At 36.5% G+C, this 19,289-nt stretch overlaps 2 protein-coding genes across 6 annotated transcripts in view; one reads left to right on the forward strand and one right to left on the reverse strand.

Moving 5' to 3' along the window:
- Positions 1–343: 343 nt before the first annotated feature.
- On the reverse strand, positions 344–13,662 carry cul4b (cullin 4B). 2 transcript variants are annotated; one of them, XM_051860409.1, is made up of 20 exons: positions 12,677–13,662; positions 11,717–11,832; positions 11,525–11,628; positions 9,963–10,032; positions 9,748–9,821; positions 9,452–9,614; positions 7,757–7,846; positions 7,148–7,230; positions 6,999–7,066; positions 6,789–6,907; positions 6,509–6,701; positions 4,528–4,632; positions 4,315–4,425; positions 4,147–4,217; positions 3,926–4,033; positions 3,705–3,818; positions 3,433–3,538; positions 3,075–3,247; positions 2,840–2,992; positions 344–1,524 (listed from the first exon to the last, which is right to left on the reverse strand). In XM_051860409.1, exons 1-20 carry the CDS (start codon positions 13,128–13,130, stop codon positions 1,429–1,431), a joined length of 2,571 nt encoding a protein of 856 aa, XP_051716369.1. In that variant the 5' UTR covers positions 13,131–13,662; the 3' UTR covers positions 344–1,428. The 2 variants fall into 2 exon arrangements, with proteins under 2 accessions (XP_051716369.1, XP_051716368.1); XM_051860408.1 differs by having other exon boundaries at positions 4,132–4,217; positions 12,677–13,660.
- A 1,234-nt stretch (positions 13,663–14,896) lies between these two features.
- Positions 14,897–19,289, forward strand: part of lamp2 (lysosomal-associated membrane protein 2) — an 11,488-nt gene continuing 7,095 nt past the window's right edge. For all 4 annotated transcript variants that reach the window (XR_007924893.1, XM_051860413.1, XM_051860414.1 and 1 more), the window contains exons 1-3: positions 14,897–15,113; positions 16,865–17,403; positions 17,517–17,654. Coding sequence is in view for 3 of the 4 variants with exons in the window: in XM_051860413.1 (XP_051716373.1) it covers positions 15,068–15,113; positions 16,865–17,403; positions 17,517–17,654 (723 nt within the window). In the remaining variant the exon portion in view is untranslated. The remainder of the gene's footprint in view (positions 15,114–16,864; positions 17,404–17,516; positions 17,655–19,289) is intronic.

A 19,289-nucleotide genomic window follows, 5' to 3' on the forward strand; every position in this document is an offset into this window, starting at 1 on the left:
AGCAAAATAGTCCAAAATCTCAAAATTGATCAGAACATGGAATAAATAAATACAAAAAAAACACAATGGTTTTGCCTTATGTGTCTTGCCTTGAATTATAATCTCAGCCAAATTCGATATTTATTAATAACAAAAAATAAATAAATAAATAAACAACCATATCAAGTTTTGTATGGTTAATAGTTAAAATACCTAACATTATGTTCAATGTATTTTTAATGAAAATAATAAAAGACTGCCAATTTATGACGTCCGATGCTTCTTCGGTTCATTTATCCGTGTTATTTAGAAGTAAGTATTCATCATCCAGGAAATATCACAATCACTGATCAGAGGGACAAGATCATGGAAACACATACAGTTGTTTATTCTGAGGCAATAAAAACAAGCATACTTTTCCAGACACTGGACAACTGTCCACTTTAGTATGACTTCTCAAAACACCACTGCCAAAACTTCCACAGACAGATCCAGTGATGCCACACAGAGGAGCTTCTCAGTAAATAGGCCTAATTCAGAACTTAAGGGATATATAAACTTGGAAACACTATGATGATAAAATGATGCTGCTGTGCTTGTTCTGAGTTTCCAAAGAAAAAAAAAATGCAGTTGCAATGTAGTTGAGAGTGTCAAACATCAAAGTTGTGTGTAAAATGTATATACAAAATAAACAAGAGGAGGAAATGTGAGGTGTAAGCAGGGGGGAAAAAAAAGAAGATGTACAAGTTAGTGTTTAGCAGCGTTAACAGTCCTACAAACAAAACAAGTGCTTGATTTATCTAATCTTGGCACATACTGTGAAATTTCCAATCAGCCTCAATTGTTCTATTGATCAATAAATCACATTCACAGAACATAAATCGCTTGTGACCAATCAGCTGAACCTTCTTTTCATTGTACAAATTTATCAAACATTGGCAAAGAGAAAATGTTTTCAATGTTCATACACTGCTACCCAATACAAACACTGTCTGAACAAATGAGTCAAATTCAGTCAATCTGGTTCTGTTTTTCTTTGCACAGGTAATGTTATAATATTTTTGTGGGTTAACAATGAAAAAAAGAAGAAAGAGAGAAAAAAAAAAAAAAAAAAAAAAGACAAACAGCCATGGAACAGAGTCTGAAAATAAATAACTTTTCTTTTTAAGCTCAGGTTAGTCCAAATCTTTGAAGCATTGTAACAAAATTATTTTTTGTTTTGTTTGGACATTCCATTCTGAGGGAAATAAAACACACCCTACCCTGTCAAAGCCATGAAGAGAAAACTGATTCAGTTGTTGGTCACTGTGGTGAAGATGGTAACGTGAACAAAAACTGGAATAAGGGGTTCCATGTGCTAAGGGAAGTAAACAACGTCACTGAGAACATCTTCCTCCTGTCATTTCTACCATCCCTCATCTTCCCCTCTTATTCTCTCGCTCTCTCTCTCTAAGCCACATAGTTGTATTGATTGGGATTCTCCTTATCCCTTTCCATGTAGTCCCTGTCAATAAGTGACTCTATCCTCTTCTTCAGATCAGCAGGCTGCAAAAATATGAAGCAAAATTTAGTGGCAGTGGCATATGATTTATACTGTGAGTACAGTGAGTCTTGGGCTAATTTCCAGTTTTAGTGACAATACGAACATCATTCGTATTTTTATATTACATTAAATCTTGAGATGAAAAAAAAAAAAAAGATTTATCTGTCAACAATATAAGTGCTATCTAAATGATTATAACAAATCATAACTGTTAATTATTTCCCTTGACTATAATTATGATTATTTGTGCTAAATAGAATTCACATTCAAACTGTGTCATTATTATGTCATATTCATTATGTAGGCTACAAATTCCACAACAAGCTAAAAGCTGTGTTCCTGTATAAAGCTGTGTTCCTGTGATTGCGTTTTTATACACAACTATTCAAGGCTGCAACTATTTGATCAAAAATACAGTAAAAACAGGAATATTGTGAAATATTACCATTTAAAATAACTTTTCTATTTTAATATTTTTTTTGTGATGTCAAAGCTGAATTTTCAGCATCATTACTACTGTCTTCAGTGTCACATGATCCTTCAGAAAACATTCTAATATGCTGATTTGCTGCTCAAGAATTATTTTTTAGTATTATCAATGTTGAAAACAGTTTTTGCTGCTTGTGGAAACCTTCCCCCCTCCCCCTCCCCCTCAGGATTCTTTGATAAATAGACAGTTTAAAAGAACATAATTTATTTTAAATACAAGTCTTTTAAACACTAACCCCCAGTTTCACAGACAAGGCTTAAGCTAGTCCTAGACTAAAATGCATGTTTGAGCTGTTTCAACTGAAAGCAACTTGCACTGACATGTCTTAAAATGTCAGTCATTGTTTTGTCTAAAGATGCACATCAGAAATGTTTTCTTTTTTTTTTTGGCATGTTTATAAAAGCTACTTAAATGTCTTAATTGAACTAAGGCCTAATCCTGGCTTAATCTAAACCCTGTCTATGAAACCAGGCCTAAGTCTTTACTGTCACTTTTAATCAAATTAATGGATCCTTCCTGAATATTAATTTCTTTTCTTTTTTTGTGGGGGGGGATCTTTTATACATACTTATATAAATCTTTAATACATACTTGCCCCTCTTAACAGAAAGAAAGAAAAAAAAAAAAACTTTGACAGATAATGTGCAACATGTGATTGTAAATACCCTTATTATAATGCATGAAGCGGTCTACATTGCACATCTTATTTGCATTGTGTATACGACTTGGTATCCGGTATTTATAGCCTATGCATTACTAAGTGTCATCACAAACAGAAGTAAAACTTCTTGACTAACTGTGCAAGCAAAACATTTCTGTGACCTCACCTTGACTGGGAATTTAAGTTGGTTATATACTTCAGATACCAGAAGGTTATGGCTGAGAGTTTTCCTCATCTTCATGATTCGAACAATGGCAGCATCGATTTGGTACTGACGATCCTGGAATACTCTCTCTGTAGTGCTGGCTTGTTCCTCCACCTATGAGGGACAGCAAACAAGGATGAGACCAAGAGGGCAACAGCACAACAGCAATCAAAATGACAGGTGTGCCGGACAATACCGTTTCTTTCATCTGGATCTGGTTGATTTTAATCCTGAAGAGTTTGTGTTTGAAGTCATCATTACATGAAAACTTGTCTCCATCTTCTACATCTTTACTCTTTGGGATTTTGGTAAGAACACGCGCCTTCCCACAGGCCAGTGACTGCAGAGTCCGCCTCAGCTCACTGTCCTCTGCAAATGTTTGTGTATTTTCATTTATCTAAGGATCTTTTGTCAAATTTGTTAAACACTTTGAAAGTTTGTAAAAGGCTGTGAGATTTAACTTAAAGATTAGCATTAAATGGAATGGGATAAATTGCAACAAATTTTACAAGACAAATCACAAGACAAAGTTTGTTTGTCACAATTATCCATACCAATGCCTGTAGCCAGTTTAATGTCCTCCAGAGAGAACTCCTCCCCTTCATTAAACATAAGCAGAACTAATGTCTGAAACAGAGACACCTGCAGCTCTTTTTTGCCCTGTGAAAAAGAAAAAAAATGGTTTTCTTACAGCCAGTAATATTTCTGAGAAGCCTTTAGAAATGGTCATTTTCAATTAATTAAACTTGTTTTATACATTACAATAAGCTACCAATAGTCTGGTAATCATGCCCAGTTGCTATTTTCAAAATAAAATGCACATTACCTCTTTAAATTCTGCCTTTAAAACACAATGTCCTAACGTCGACTGCCACTGTAGTTTCCGTCCGCTGTGTTTGCCAAGGTAAAACGTTTTGAAAATCTCCTGCAATTTCACCATCTGGAGAGTGAAGGGTATTAAAAAAAAAAAAGATAATTTATTAATTATAATGTAATTGATTAGAAGCTAACAAAAGCTCCCATTTCTCAATATTGATCAGAACAGACCTCTGGAGGCAGATGCACTTCCATAGGGACGTATGTTGGCCAATAACCCATGGTGAGGATGTTAACTGTCAGCTCAATGTTCCCGGGAATATTTTGGCATTGCATGTGCTGAGGTGCAGAATCAAAAAGAGATATTTGTAAGATGTGACTAGGCACAAAAAGAGAACATAAATAAAAGAAAAAAAAATAAAAGATATTATTATTACTTGTTTGAACTGCACCATAATATCTTTTGACAGCTCCATGTCTTTGAACATTCCTTCCAGTTTACTAGTAAATGCAGCTCCACATTCTACAAGAAAAACAATTGACAATTCAGTCAGTTGAAACACCTGTGATAATGATGGGATGGTTTAAGAATCAAACATGAAAAGAGAAATGTAATTTACCATGCTTCAGTTTTGACAGCATTGATTTCTCTGCATCTACAGAGGCACTCTTTCCCACCAGTAACCTCTTCGCTAAGTCTTTCTTGTAGAAGGCCTCAAAAACATCTTTCCCTAAAAGAGAAAAATGATAAAGTCTATGAAGCTTAGACAGTTGTTTAATAATTGAAAACTCTCTAGGCCTTTGGAATAGAGCATTAAGTTTAAATGTATTACCGTAAATGAACCTGAATATGATCATTATCTTGTCCAACATTTTCTCGAGTTCCTCATCAGTTGCTTCTTTGTTCCCAGCACGAAGCTTTGAATCCACATATTTTGCTGAGGAACATAAAATCTCATCATTAGTGAATATTAATTTGCAAGCTCTCAATCAAATAAAAACCCTCAATAGCTATGTTTCCATCTACCTACTATTATGTGCATTTTTGGATATTGTAAAAAAAATGCTGGATGGAAATACCAAGACGCACAAATTCTAAAAATGTGCATAAAAAAACAAAACAAAACAAAACAACAACAACAACAACAACAACAACAACAACAACAACAACAACAACAAATGCACTCAGTTGAGGCTAGGTATGTCAAAGTACATAAATTTGCACAATCGATCGTTGTTTAAATTTACGATCAATTAATCGTTAACCAGCCTCTTAAATCCAAAGGCGCTACCAAGTCATAACGTTACTTAACCAACACAAAATAGGTTTTGTTTTAAAGCTTAGAAGCTTGGCTTTACAGTGAATACAGGGAATATGACCATCGCTAAACAAGTGCTTTTAAATTTGTGGACATATTAGAAGTGCTCTATTTTCAATCGCCTGAAAAAATAACTGCTTTACATGAAAATGTGATCTGTAAAATCACCGTACATAACAGATATACTAGTTTTATAATGTTAAAAAGGTAGCAGAATACAACAGGCATATTGGTTTCAGTTAGAGACCAAACTACACTAAGTATTTGTATGAAAAAGAGCCGCCAATACATGCCACGTATATAGATTTTGCGGCAGTTTTTTGTTTGTAACTTCGGGAAACATTAGTAAATCATAGTAGATTGCATCTTTATATAGGGCAGGTGGTCTCGAACAAGCCCAAACACAACATTGCAATCAGATCACTGAGTGACATGACATGCTGCTTGCCTAAAGCTATAGGACTTCCTTATTCCGATCACGTCGTAGTCACGTGTTTTCCAACATCATTTGAAAGTCCAACCACTGGAAACTGGATCTCGGGTATAGTGGGTAGGGACGATGTGTAGAGACCAATCGGACAGCTGGAGTGTGCTTGGATTGGTTTGATTGCTCAGACTGACAGGTCTTGATTTACCATGGGCCATAGAAAAGGTGCGCACAGCTGAAAAAGCACTGGAAGATCATCAATCATCCACTAGGATCTTATTACTCGTTTAATTTACGTATTTTTATTGCGGCGTTCACGCAAGCAAGTAGTTCTAATGTTCAGTAAAATTACTTTTGTCTTTTCTGACCCTTGGTTAATTAAGTTTTGGTTAGCCAACCCAATCCATTGCATGGCTTGAAGTCATTAGGTGTGTTTGACTTGAAGCAGCGCTGCGCTGACCAATCGGTTTATGACATCAGCACATACGCAAGAGCGATTAGAGAGCAGACAGCGTAATACGTAACTACAGCGCGCTTGCTTCATTTTTTCCACGTGTCTGCTGGATGTGTTTTGCGCATGATCTGCACGCACCTCAAAACTCTTTACTCTAATGATGACCTTGCTTAAATTACTTTGCCTCAATAAATGTGATTGGATAACTGAACTAAGCAGCGGTTCAATTTCACTGCACAGCATCTCAAATGTTGGTTTGATCATTCTGAAATGCCTGAACCAAAGTCTGTCATCAGAATGATTTGGTTTAATTCCCTCCCAGGAGTGTCTCGCACGATTGCATTCCCAAACACCAGGTATCCAAACGCAAGATAACATCACAGTGTTTATTGCGTTTCATCTGTGTGCTCTGAGGCACAAGTCATTTATGATGTTGGAAAAAAAAGAGCCATAGTGGCTTCTCCAACTTCCATTTGTATTACAGATACAGCAATTTCCCAGAAAAACATGGGATGGAAATGCTGCTTTATTCACAAATGTTCAATACTCAAATTTTGTGCAAAAGTTGGAAACATAGCTAATGATTGGTGGGAAAACAACATTTGTGAACTGACCTATGAGCTCTGCAGGTTTGTTCGGCCGTTTGTTGATAAAGGTCTCGAAGGCCTCCTTCATGCCATTTACAAACTTCTCATTCTTCATGAAACATACATCGATAATGTGATCGACTTTATCCTTGAAATCCAGAAGCTCCTGAACCATCGTCTTGTCTTTCTCTGGGTTGATGACAATTGTGCTTCCAAAGGCCTGAGACATAAAAAACATGACTTGTGAACCTGAATGTGCACATAATATCCAGATGTGTTATGTCATCTAGCAGTGTCCCTTGCACACCTTGATGTACTCAATCCAATGTTGCAGCAGAACCTGGACACCGCCTCTCACACGACTGAAGAGCTGATACAGCAGAGACAGATCCAGAATACGGTTCTCATCCAACAGGTTATTTAAACCTAGAGTTTGCCAAGAAAACAATCACTTAATGTAAATCACTTCTAATTTTAAACAAGAAAAACAATGTCAATTATTCTATGAGTGTGATACCTTTCTGAAGTATTGCAGTGAGGTGTTCTCCAAGCAGTTGCTTTTCCACTGTGGCAATGAGGGGTTTTCTAAAAATAAAGATAATAAACATTCACATATTGTTTTGCCAGCTTAAGGACTTTTATTAGTTATATTCTCTGCATATTTACTGTGTGCTCTGGTCTAAGTATGTAATGACTCTGTCTGCCTCCTCTTCCAGACGTTTGTTGACATGATGGAGATACTCTGGCACCTGAAACAAAAATTTTAGGGGATAAATCTAATTAAAAGTATAGTTCACAAAAATATAAATAATAAATGTTTATCAATATTGTGAAACATCTTCATTTAGATCTTTTTACAATCACAGTTCCTAGAGACAAAAGCAGCAGAAAAGTGGTCTGTATGACTTATTCACTGGTGATCTTCTCAAAGACATATGGCCACAGGAGACTAGAACAAATCTAACGGAATACTTTACTTTATTTGTCTTTTTTTGGAACTTTAACAGCCTGTGGTCACAATGAACTGTGACTGTATGGAAAAGATTCTTTCATTTTTGTTTGTGTTCCACAGAAAAAAAAAACATAACAGCCTAACGAAGTAGGGGCGCAAGTCATTTTGAAACTATTAAGGGCAAGTGCATCATTTAAAAATAATAATTACAAATCCAGTCAGCAGGAAAGTATCAGTTTAAACTGACTTCCAGGTAATGAGACATTCCAAAAAAAATACTTTCACAGAATTCATGATACAACAATTGGGGGGGGGAGACGAACCTCTCTTTCCTGCATGAGCCTCTGGCCCTCTGCAGCATACAGTCGATTTGTCTCCTCCAAAAAGCGTTGCTCAAATGAATCCTGATAAATCTGTCATAAAAGGAGCAAAGGTGTGATTACAACAGTACTAACAGGTTTGGCCACAAGACAAAATCTCACAAGAGCTGTACAAGATTTGCCATGGTTTTGATTCACTTACAGAAAATCTAAATAACCCTGGCCTGTAGTATTAAAGTAAACAGCAATCCTATTTTTTTTTTTAAAGTAAATTAATATAATAAAATAACTTTCATTAATGCTTTAAAATATGCTACATGATCAATGCTGAGTTTAAAAAAAAAAATAACAAAAATGAATAAAAAATAAAAATCAGCATGTGGCATAATGTTGATTAATACTGATAATATTTTGACCCATCCCTCAGTTTAAGAAAATAAAAGTTGTTACAGTAAGGACATTACCATGGAGATAAATGGAACCATGTATATAGAGTGTTTAAAAGCAAAAATGTGAATTACGAACACTTACATTAATATGTCCCTAAAAATGTGTATTAATATTCATAATTATTCATGTTTTGCATCATATACTAATGTTTAAGCAAATGTTTAAAAAAAAAAAAAAAAAATTCTCAAATTAAGAAAGCAAATGTTAACATCTAATATAAATACAAATATAAAAATACATTGCTAAACTAACCAGACTGTACAAAATACTTTTATTTTGTTCTTGCCTGTCATGTGAGAGTTATTGGGTTTAATGACTTTATATTGGTTATGACATTGAAATTGAGCAGGCAGCAAGAAATACAATAAGTAAATTCCTTGCTGATAGGGCTGTGTTCGATACAACGATACAACTATGTATCGTCACATACTACTTGTCGATATCGATACAGCAGTGAACTGCGCTTAATTTGAATAAAAGAACAGCATTTGAAACGGAGTGGACATGTGCTGAAATTAATTAATAGAATATAATACATGGACTAGAACAAGTTTTAATCTGATCCGCAGAGGAACGTAACTGGGGTTGCCTGATATCAAGAGACGCAACTCTTTAATCAGAGATTCACACTTGAGCAATACGGAAATAATGAATGTGTGTGCGTGAGCTACAGTGAAGAAAGCGCATTAGTTTAGAACGCTTCTAATTTTTCAAATTATTTTTCTTAAATGTAGAGTGTGTTAATTTGTGCAATGATAACCTACCAGCAATGTAAAGATGATTTTAATATATTAGGATGAGTACATTATTATTATTAATGCGCTTAAAAAACAAGAAGAAAACAATTAGAATAATGCACCTGGTGGGGAGTGCCCAATGTTAACATGAAATTTATGCCAGCCCATTACCTATATTGTTATACAGTGCTACAGAGGCCCTTCATAATGCAGAGGGCAACTGCCTGCTCTGCCTATAGTTAGCAATGGCCCTATAATATGCAGTGTTTAATAAACAGCTGCTATATTAAATTCTGATGAGGTAAAATTTAGTGCAGACCCATATCGTGGCCTCTGTATCGGGATACATACGGATACACGGCCGTTTTTTGCACTTTAAAAAAAATTGAAGGGCAAGTCAAAATCACTATTAATAGTATTAAAAATTAGTATTTTTCAACATTATGCCATATATACAACATAAACCCTGAAAAATTCATTCAAGCACAAATGAGAAAGCAGGTGACCTAACCTGCAGATCTGAGAGCATGCTCAGAAGACTCCTGAGGAGACTGCGGTCTACAGCCTCTCCACTCCGCTCTCTCTCAATAAGAAGCAGAATCCCATCGATTGTCTTACTCTGCACCTTCAGGTCGCTGATGATATAGAAACGAAACAACTCCAAGCCCATGTCCCTGAAGATGAAACAAGTGTATATTTAAATCAACAGAGGCAGGAGCAACAAAGCAATGGTAGTAAATAAAGACAGCAAGGGTGACACTGTCAGCGTTACAAATTCAATATCTTTCGGCAAGAGTGGACACTTACCAGATTGATGGCAGCATTGAATTTTGTAAAACATATGTGCGATCCAAAAACAAAAATATACTCCTAATCATGATCTACAAGAAAAGACAAACAATGTTTTGTATAAAAAGCATTTTTGCAAAGAGGTAAACAACTAAACATAGTAGCATTTAATAAAAACAACAATTTTCAACTTATTCAAAATAAATGTAGTGAGTAGAGTATACTTTACTAACCATTTGTCTGCAGTGATCTTGCCAGCATTTGTCTATTTTCTTGAGGAACAGAACACTGTCTAGGGCATCCGTAGGATAAGAGTTAAGTTAAATGGCTTTATACCACAATTATGATTAGCAGTCTATAACGAGAAAGTCCTAATTAATTACCAGTGACTGACCTCATCTCATAATTTTCTTAAAATGTTTCCTCATATTTTTAGTTCATCATTTGCACCATATGCCATAGTTTTTTAGCAGAAGTGTTGATGGAGGTTATGCCAAACTTTCAGCTATTGTTTAAAAGTTTTTATATTTTAAATTGTAATAATATTTCACAAAATTATTCTTTATACTGTATTTTTGATCAAATAAATGCAGTCTTGGTGAACATAAGAGACTTCTTTCAAAAACATTTAAAAAAATATTACTGACCCCAACTTAAAGGTGCAATATGTAAAAATTTTGTCCGCCAGAGGCCCATTCAAAACAAAGGCGTAGCTTGATGATGGCAAGTTTGAGCGCGGAATCTTGGGACATGTGGTCTTCACCTCAACAGACGGTGGAAACAATCGGGATAGGACTCAGGAAGAAATCATGTTCATGGATGCGATTATCAATGTTACTGTAGTATGAAGCAGAGCAGGACCGAGTGTTGTGGGAGCTGAACGAGGCCGCTGGAGTGATTGCGCAACACACGTCTCGCGAGCTGAGGAACTTTTATTATGCCGCAGTCGCCGGTGCCGCTTCCGCTTTTCCAGTCATGAGTATGAGGTAACACAGTTCTGTTTATCATTAGATACATTTGAGTGTGTTGAAAATTATGTTTTAACGTTACTCTGAGCGTTCGCTCGGCGGCTGCTGCGAGACACTTGTTTGAGACACTGCAGTAAGCTAGATCGATTTTAGAATATCATATTAAATGCTGTATGGCTCGTGTTGATAAATGGCATGTAATTAATTTTAAAACTCATTGTATGATGGAGAAAATTCTGTATTACTGTTACTAAAAATTAAGCTGCATCTGATTATGCTATGTTAAAGCATGGTGCTCGCAAAAAATAACAGTAAGCCTAAACATGTTCAGCTATATAACAATAATTAGTTTTCTGTCTATAAACGTAACCAAACAGTTGTTCCCTTGTCTATTAAAACATATGATTTTTTATAAAGCGTCTTTGGTGTTTCCGTGGTTTTTACAAAATAAAACCGGAAACCGAGGCAGACCGAGGGTAACGTGGGTATGACGCAATTGACAGGCAACTCCTCACACGCCTTGGTTAAAATTGCAATTTTCTCACGATTTACAAATAGTTTGGGATATTGTAAGTACTCAAGTGAACAACTTCACTTTTGGATATTTTACTGCAAAATTCTTACATATTGCACCTTTAAGGGCAGTGTACAATAATGCATTTCTAATAATAAACGTATCAATTTTGTGGTGGGGCCATTGTTATGCTACAAAAAAAAAAAAAAAAAAAAAAAAAAAATGTTGAGTCTTGGTTAATGCTTTTTACTTTCAGTCTCTCAACATATACAGCAAGAAACTGAATATAAATGTATAGCAAGGAAAAGGATATTCTCTGAACTGGTCAATCTGTGCCTTGATATGGTCTTCACAGACCACTCTGAGCTGTTTATAGAGCTTGGCAGATATCTTATGGGAGCACAGGTTTTCAACAGCCTGGAAAGATAAAAGGGAATAAATAACATTAGATTCAATATATAATATTACTAAATGATTAAACAAATACATAAAACACATAGCCTACCTGATAAAGCTCCTCTAAATTGTACTTAATTGAAGTGCTGTTCTGTATGGCCTCTACTGCCTCCTTCAGCTTCTGCCAGGTCTCATTTGTGTAATTCTCCGGTAATTTGGGCTTTTCTAATAAAGTATAACAAAAGAAAAGGATGTGTACAAACACTTAGATTGCATAAGAAACAAAAATCGGGTAAGCGTTTCAATTAAGGGTAGGTTTTGATTTTGTTTACACAAGTGATGTGCCTCTATAAACAAATGCAAATTACATAAAGGCTATGAGCGCACAGATAAAAATCTGGTCTTATTCATGACAGCAACATTTCCTTGAATAAAATAAGTTGTTTACCACTGTATTAGTTGTATACTGTTGCATACAATTGTTTATTTTAACAATATTACATCAATAATTAACTTTCATAAATGATTTAAAATATACAACATGATTATTGATGAGTTTCAAAATTAAGGCTACGGAGACGTTGAATGTAAAGAATGTTGATTGGCAATGTTGAATACAACTGAAAATATTTTTGACATCCTTCAGTTTGAAGAAAAAAGTTATTACAGTTGTTAATTTAAGGGTTTAAAAGCAGAAACATGAAGTTGGTGTTACTTCCATTATATATATATATACACACACACACACATATGAAAAATTAACATTACAATATAACAGAAAAAAGGATGTGTACAAACAGTTAAGATGCAAAAGAAACAAGCAGTCAGATTCTGAACGTCTATGTGAGTGCGTAGTAAAAGCTGGCCTCAGTCATGTCAGTAGCACAGCACTTTCTTTTATAAGGTAATTATTTAAGTTGTTTACTATTGTATTAGTTGTGGCTGTACTTGGCATCATTTCTCGACAACACAGGTGCGTTTGGTCAAAGCTTGTTAAGTTTGAGACAGCCTGCAACAAACACAGCCTGCTTTCAAAGAAGACGAGGGGGACCAGCAATTCTTCGCCTACCTTTAAAGTTTTTGATAACAAGTTTCTTCGCAGCACCGGGTTTACTGTTGGAGAAGGTGGCGGAGCCCACAGACTTCGTTAGTCCGTTCGCATGATGCCCAACGCCTCCAGCCAGGAACACATTTCTCGCCTTTGAACACGACTCGGCAGGGTTACACGACTCCTCGGCCATCTTCACATCCAGTCCGATCAAATCCAGCGGGTCCTCGAACCTCAACTTCTTCTGGATGTGCTGCTGCTGCTGTGAACTGGAAGAGCAGGACGTTGTGGAGGAGGAATTACAAATGGCTTTAGGAGACGAAGATATTGAATCAATGTCTTCCTTCTCGGAACTGTTAATTTTCCTCTTCTTAGAAGACGTTAGGCTACTGTCGTTGTGAACATCAGAAGCTGCCGGTTTGGGCTCTTGGGCTGGCGGTGGGGGATTAGGGGAAGGTAAACCTGTTGGAAACATGAAAAAAGAAATACTAAATCAAATCGCTAATCTACTAATGCTACGATCCCGGGTGTGGACGCTTTATATTCCTCGGTCTCGGTCGGGGAAAGTAAAACCTCGAGGCTCCGTGTGTGAATAAGGAGAAAAAGAGGATAAAATGAGAAGTGCAGCCCCACTTGGACCCTTCTCTGCTCTTGTTATTGCCAACAGAGGAAAGATGGTTGAATACTGCTTCCTCTCGCTCGAGCACACACTCCGGTGCGCTGCACAAAGTCCGTTAGAATACAAACTGCTTTTGCCGAGGGCTGTTTGCGTTAAAGCATTCTGCTGAACGCTGTCTTCCCGCTCGGGCGATAGGCTGATATTTTCGGTTTGAGGAAAAGTCTGCGGGTAAATAGTAACTTTTCTAAGAGGCGACGCTGACCCGCCGGAAGTACTTTCGACCGTTGCTGTGCGCAGCTGCTGTTGGTTAAGCGCGAGGCCTGACGTTTTCGATCCTCCATTAGGGGGCGCCAACACATAATGCGCAGTCTAGTCCCAAAACTCTCAAAAACACTTGTAATATTTCATTCAAGACTGCCTTGGATTACAATAATGTTTGTAAATTATATGCTTAAAGCTAAAATTTCAATATCACTGTATTTTTTTGTGGTCAACTGTATAATGAAGGTTTATTTTTACTGAAAAGTTTAAAGAATATTGTCCAGAAATGTCAAGTCAGGGCAGTTTGACAAACATGGGGGCAAGATGTCAAATGTGTTTTAAGTAATTTGATACAATTCATTAATAACAATTTCTGTTATGGTTTGATTATGTATGTAAACTGCCTTATGAGTCGCTTTGTGATTCAAAATGTTTTTAATTTAGTTTTACTGTTTTAATTTAGATGTACAATATACTGTATAATTTTCAAAAATTGTCAACATTTGTTTAGTTAACTTTTGATTTTTGAGTTGTCTGAAATGATTAAAATACAATACAGAAAAATAGTTACAAAACTGTTTATAATATTCACAGTTTATGAAAACTGTTAATCATATGTTCTCATGTTTATTTATTTTTATTTAGGCTATGTAATGGTGAGAGGTATCAGTGTTAGAGGTTTGCTGTTTTTACTAGAGTTTTTTGTTTTGTTTTGTTTTGTTTGCAGTGTGAATTTTGGTGAATTGTATTGAATCCAGTTAGGGTAAATTTGACCTCAACCATAAGGATCGCAGGCTACCCAGATTTCGAACCTAATACAAGGGCTAAGATATGTGCCAATACAGGAACTGATGATCAAAAAAAAAACCCTAATCATAAAATAATCACTGCAGAAGTAGAAAAAAAAAAAAAAATGTGACAACTAACCCTATTGCATTTGGCATGTGGCTTGAGGACTTTACTAAAATAAAATTTTCACAAATATGAAAGCTAATAAAGCAAGAATTTTATAGGTTAAATGTCAACTTGAGAAAAAAACTCTAAAATAGGTTAAAATGTGCTCCTTTAAACCTGAGGTGTTAAGAAGAAATCAACACTTGCATGAATATTTTTTGGTATTAATAACAAAATGACTATCATAATATTTATATTTATAATAATATAATATCTGTAAAAAATATTTATATGAATAGTTTTGTGTGATCAGAACATAACATTAAAACCTTCGACTTTCACACAGCACAAAAACTGTTACTGTTTACTAGACCCACAGTCTTATTAATTGCGCTCTGATACACACGAATAAAACGTTTCTGTGTCTGATTTATTAATTACACACAGGTTTGGCAAATTACTAGTGTTCGTAAGCTCGACGTAAGGCACATGTGCAGGAGGAGGAGAGTGCAGTCCTGTCATATGACTTATATGAGCGCAGGTTTGAGGTTGAGCTTACAGCGCTGCTGAACCGGGTCACACTCGGTCCGGGCATCGTTTACTGTCTGTCTTCTCTGAGGAATCATCCACCCGTCGCAATGGCTGTCCGCGGTTGTGTGACCCTGCTCTTTATTCTGCTGAGTGGTACGTACGACTATGTTGTTGAATGCTTTATTTCAGACGGTGTCACATTACAAAAGCAGATATTGAAGTTTATTTTTGGGAGGTTTACGCAGGCCCACAGGAGCTCAAGAGCCATTAGCATTAGCATTAGCATGAATTCTTACCTACGCCAGTTGAAGCGCGTTAGATAATCAGAATTGCTGTCAGCTTGTGGGATACATATTTCACAGTCTTTGACTGTATAAATGTGTTTAAAACAAGCCAGAGTAACTAATAAAATTACATACATTCGTTTTTAATAGATACGCTGAGCGTTATCATGCAACTTCTGTTGTTTGCCTGCTATATTGTTAGCGAATTTAGATTAAAACAACAAACAGCTAAATATATTTAGGTAACGTTTTATAATTGGTAGAATTGTGAGCACTGAGCGGTAAAAAAAACTCCTGTGTTTGTCTCAACCTAGTCGCTGTCTACATAGACAGCAATAATGGGCATCCTAGGACGCAACATTTAAATTTTTAATGTCCAGAAATTGTATTATATAGGTTGGAAATTCACTCGGTTTTCAGACACAGCCGGGTTCATTCAATCTAGGTAGCGCTGTAATAAAACCAGTCATGTGCTGTTATATTAACTGAAGTGTGTTGATGATAAGATAAATATGATCTCGGTCATAACAGATTCCATTTAACGTAAGGGTTGAGACATACTGGCATGTTGTGTTTATAGACAAACTTTACAATGATTTTACAATCTTCATTTTAATGATTTTAAATGGTTACTTTGTTCATTAAACCGTGTTCAGCTAAAATATAAGGAAATAACGTCATAGATTTCTCTCATTTGCCACATATTTAACTTCACAAGCATGTGATCCTGAAGTGCTTATTCAGTGTATTTCTCTGCCACACATTCATCATCATGTGATGGGTTTGTTTGTGAAGCACCAGCTGAAAGCACCAGGTTAATGATTTCATCAAACTGTGTGATGGGACAGTCACCCAGTGCCTGTGATCTTAAAGCTGGAATATGTTACACAACTTTTAAAATCTGAACAGATTTTAAAACTCTAGGCATCATGCACTTGCCAGCTTTTTAAATGATTACAGAGACAAACTGGGCATCAATGACTGAAGATTACACACTACCAGGCTTTCAGGTCGTTCTTGTTGCTAAGAGATGCTTGACAAATCAAGACAATGTTTTAAAATCGGCTCAAAATATCAAACATGTCTGATATCCTCTGACCGTATGGAATAATAGTTTTGAAGCTAAAAAAAAATCGTAATCTGAGCCCATCTTGCATGACATGATTTTATTTTATTTTTTTGAAAAACTCTGACTGCCCAAAATCTGGTAAAAAGCTGTTTGGTGTATTTCACCCCTAAGTCAATGCTCGTAGACGAGCAGATAAAGTTCAGTCTTTTGGAGTGTTAGTTAGCTTCCATTTCCAGTTGGTCAGTCGGGAAGTTGAAGCTTTTGGAATGTGCTTGGATTGCTGTTTTTATTTCCTTATGCATGGAGGTGGTTGAAAGGCTGTGGTGTGCTTTAAATTGTCTTTCATTTTTGGTATACTAATGAACCAAGTAACTGTCTTCATATATTTAATGGCATTTATTATACAATAAGCTGATTGAATAAGTTGATTTTGGAAAGATAAAAAGGCAGGTTTGTGTATTCTCAGTGTCACATGGGGAAACCCCACAACGATATTGAGTATGAGGAAATAATTGCACTAATCTATAATATTCTACCTTCACCCTCCACAGGTATTGTGCATGCTAATGATCAGGTGACATCACCGTTACTTGAAACAGCAGAGCCCAGTACAAGCAAACTCCCCCCAGTCATGCAGACTACTATAGCTCCTCCTACCACCTCTTCAGCTACCACTCATGCTGGTGTAACTTCAGAAACTCCAGGTATTACGTCGGCCAATGCGACTACCACAAAATCTCCAACTACCACACAACCTCCAACTACCACACATCACAACACAACAAATTCTACCACACAACCTCCAACTACCACACATCACAACACAACAAATTCTACCACACATCCTCCAACTACCACACATCACAACACAACAAATTCTACCACACAACCTCCAACTACTACACATCACAACACAACTAATTCTACCACCGAAGCGCCACACACTAATGCTACAACAGCCCCGACTCTTCCTCCGACCACTGCTCCTATCCCCAAACCGACTGTTGGAAACTACAGCGTCAAGTCTGACAACGTCACAATCTGTCTGTTGGCAAACATGGGCCTTCAGTTTAGCTTCAAAATAAGTGGGGTATGTATGAAACGGTCTGTATAGAGGAATGCAGCTTTTTGTGATTTTTCTGCAAATTTGTTGTAATAAACTGTCACGTCTTCTGCAAGTCTTATTTTATTTTTGCTGTTTAGAATGCCAGCATTCAGACTCTTAATCTTGACCCGAGTCCTAATGTAATGGAAGTGAGTGGAACCTGCGGAGGTGGTGGAAATGACTCTTCCCTTGTACTGAAGTCAAAGGAAATCACAGTTCATTTCTTCTTCACAAACGTAAGTCTTTAAAAAAAGTGAGTCAAATATATTGTTGACTGAGTTCCACTTAGTCAAAAGGGAGGTAAATATTCTGGGTTGGGTTGTTTTTGTCATCTGACTAACACTCTCATTGCAGTTCTTAAAGTCCCCCCCCCCGCAGTCAATTTTAGCCCTTAAAGGGTCATGAAACCCCAGAACTTTTTTTTTTTTTTTTTTTTTTTTGAGCTGTGAACAGATATGTATAGGCTGCACATCATTGAAAACACTAAAGGTACTCATTAATTTTATTTATAATTTGAAATTAGTTATTTTTTGCATTTTTCAGAGCGATTTCTTTCTTCCGGTTTGAAAAGCAAAGTCGGAGCAACGTCACAAAATCTGACGTCATCGTGTACTACCGGCAAGATCCGGAGTGCTGATTGGCTCCAGTATGGGCTGGTCGAACATGCTGACGTCAATAGTTTCTGCATTTATTCATGAGGAAAAAGCACATTCAATCTAATCACTGCGCTGTAGTATGCATAAGATTATAATTGCGGTATTATGCATGAGGAAGTATCACTTCTCTTGCCCCTGTCTCTTGTCATTCAGAGACATGGGTCGTATAGTTGTTTGTTTCCTCAGTGCTACAACAAAAATGCGTTTCCCTGCAACGCGACCAGAGCAGAAGTTTGGGTGCATGTGGATTGTTTTGCTGTAATCTACCAGCACAAATGGAAAATATGTTCGCATGAGATCGCATTACAGCGGAGAATTCAAATGTCACAAAAGTGCTGTTCATTCTGCGTTCGGACACGTGGAGCTCTGCGTTTCTGCGTTTCATTGCGGAGCTCCGCGATGAGTTTAACAACACTAGCCACGTGGATTATAGCTCATCTACAGAATAAAGTATCCGTGTTTAAAGTTTTTATAGACATATTTCACACATTCTCCTGCACCAAACATGAACCAGCACGGTGTATGCACATATTCTATCAAGTCTTCTTCAAATGAATTATATGTGTAAACTGGACACTGATACGTGTATCTGAACGCGATGAGACGATTATTCTGATGAACAAAAGATTTAGGGAATGTCTTTATTCTTTCTCTGTTAAACTACGTGTCGTTTATCATGAGACTGTAGTGCTTATAAACATAATGAAAGTATTAGACCTTTTAAATGTTTTCGCATTTCTCCCTTGTGCTTGGGAGTGTGTTGTCATTTTTCTCCGTGCTCATATTCATTATTCTGTATAATGAGTGTGGTGTAGGTCTGTTTCATTGGTTGTACTCTCCTCTCTTCTCCCCCCCCCCCTACACTCCCACTTTTCCAGAGCTTTACACGCCCATTTTTACAGAGATTTTCGAGCTCAGAGGTGTGAATGACAAGGCTAAAACAGGGGGGTTTCATGACCCTTTAAAACTCATGGAAATATTAGTTTATTCAGCCATATATGTTTGAATCAGAAACTGGTTCAGAAGAAAGAGGGAGAGCGACGTATCAGAATGGTAATGCGTCTTATGTATCGCTCTCTACAACGTCTGACACATAATGGTAATTGGTATGATTAGCCTTTGGCTTGACTGTTATCTAATGTGGTGTTTGTTAAAAACCATGTTCCCATTCACCATCTCAGAGTTAGACAGCTGCCTCCTAAAAATCAGTATCCT

The sequence above is a fragment of the Ctenopharyngodon idella genome, chromosome 14 (assembly GCF_019924925.1).
Source record: "Ctenopharyngodon idella isolate HZGC_01 chromosome 14, HZGC01, whole genome shotgun sequence".
NCBI classification, from domain to species: Eukaryota; Metazoa; Chordata; class Actinopteri; order Cypriniformes; family Xenocyprididae; genus Ctenopharyngodon; species Ctenopharyngodon idella.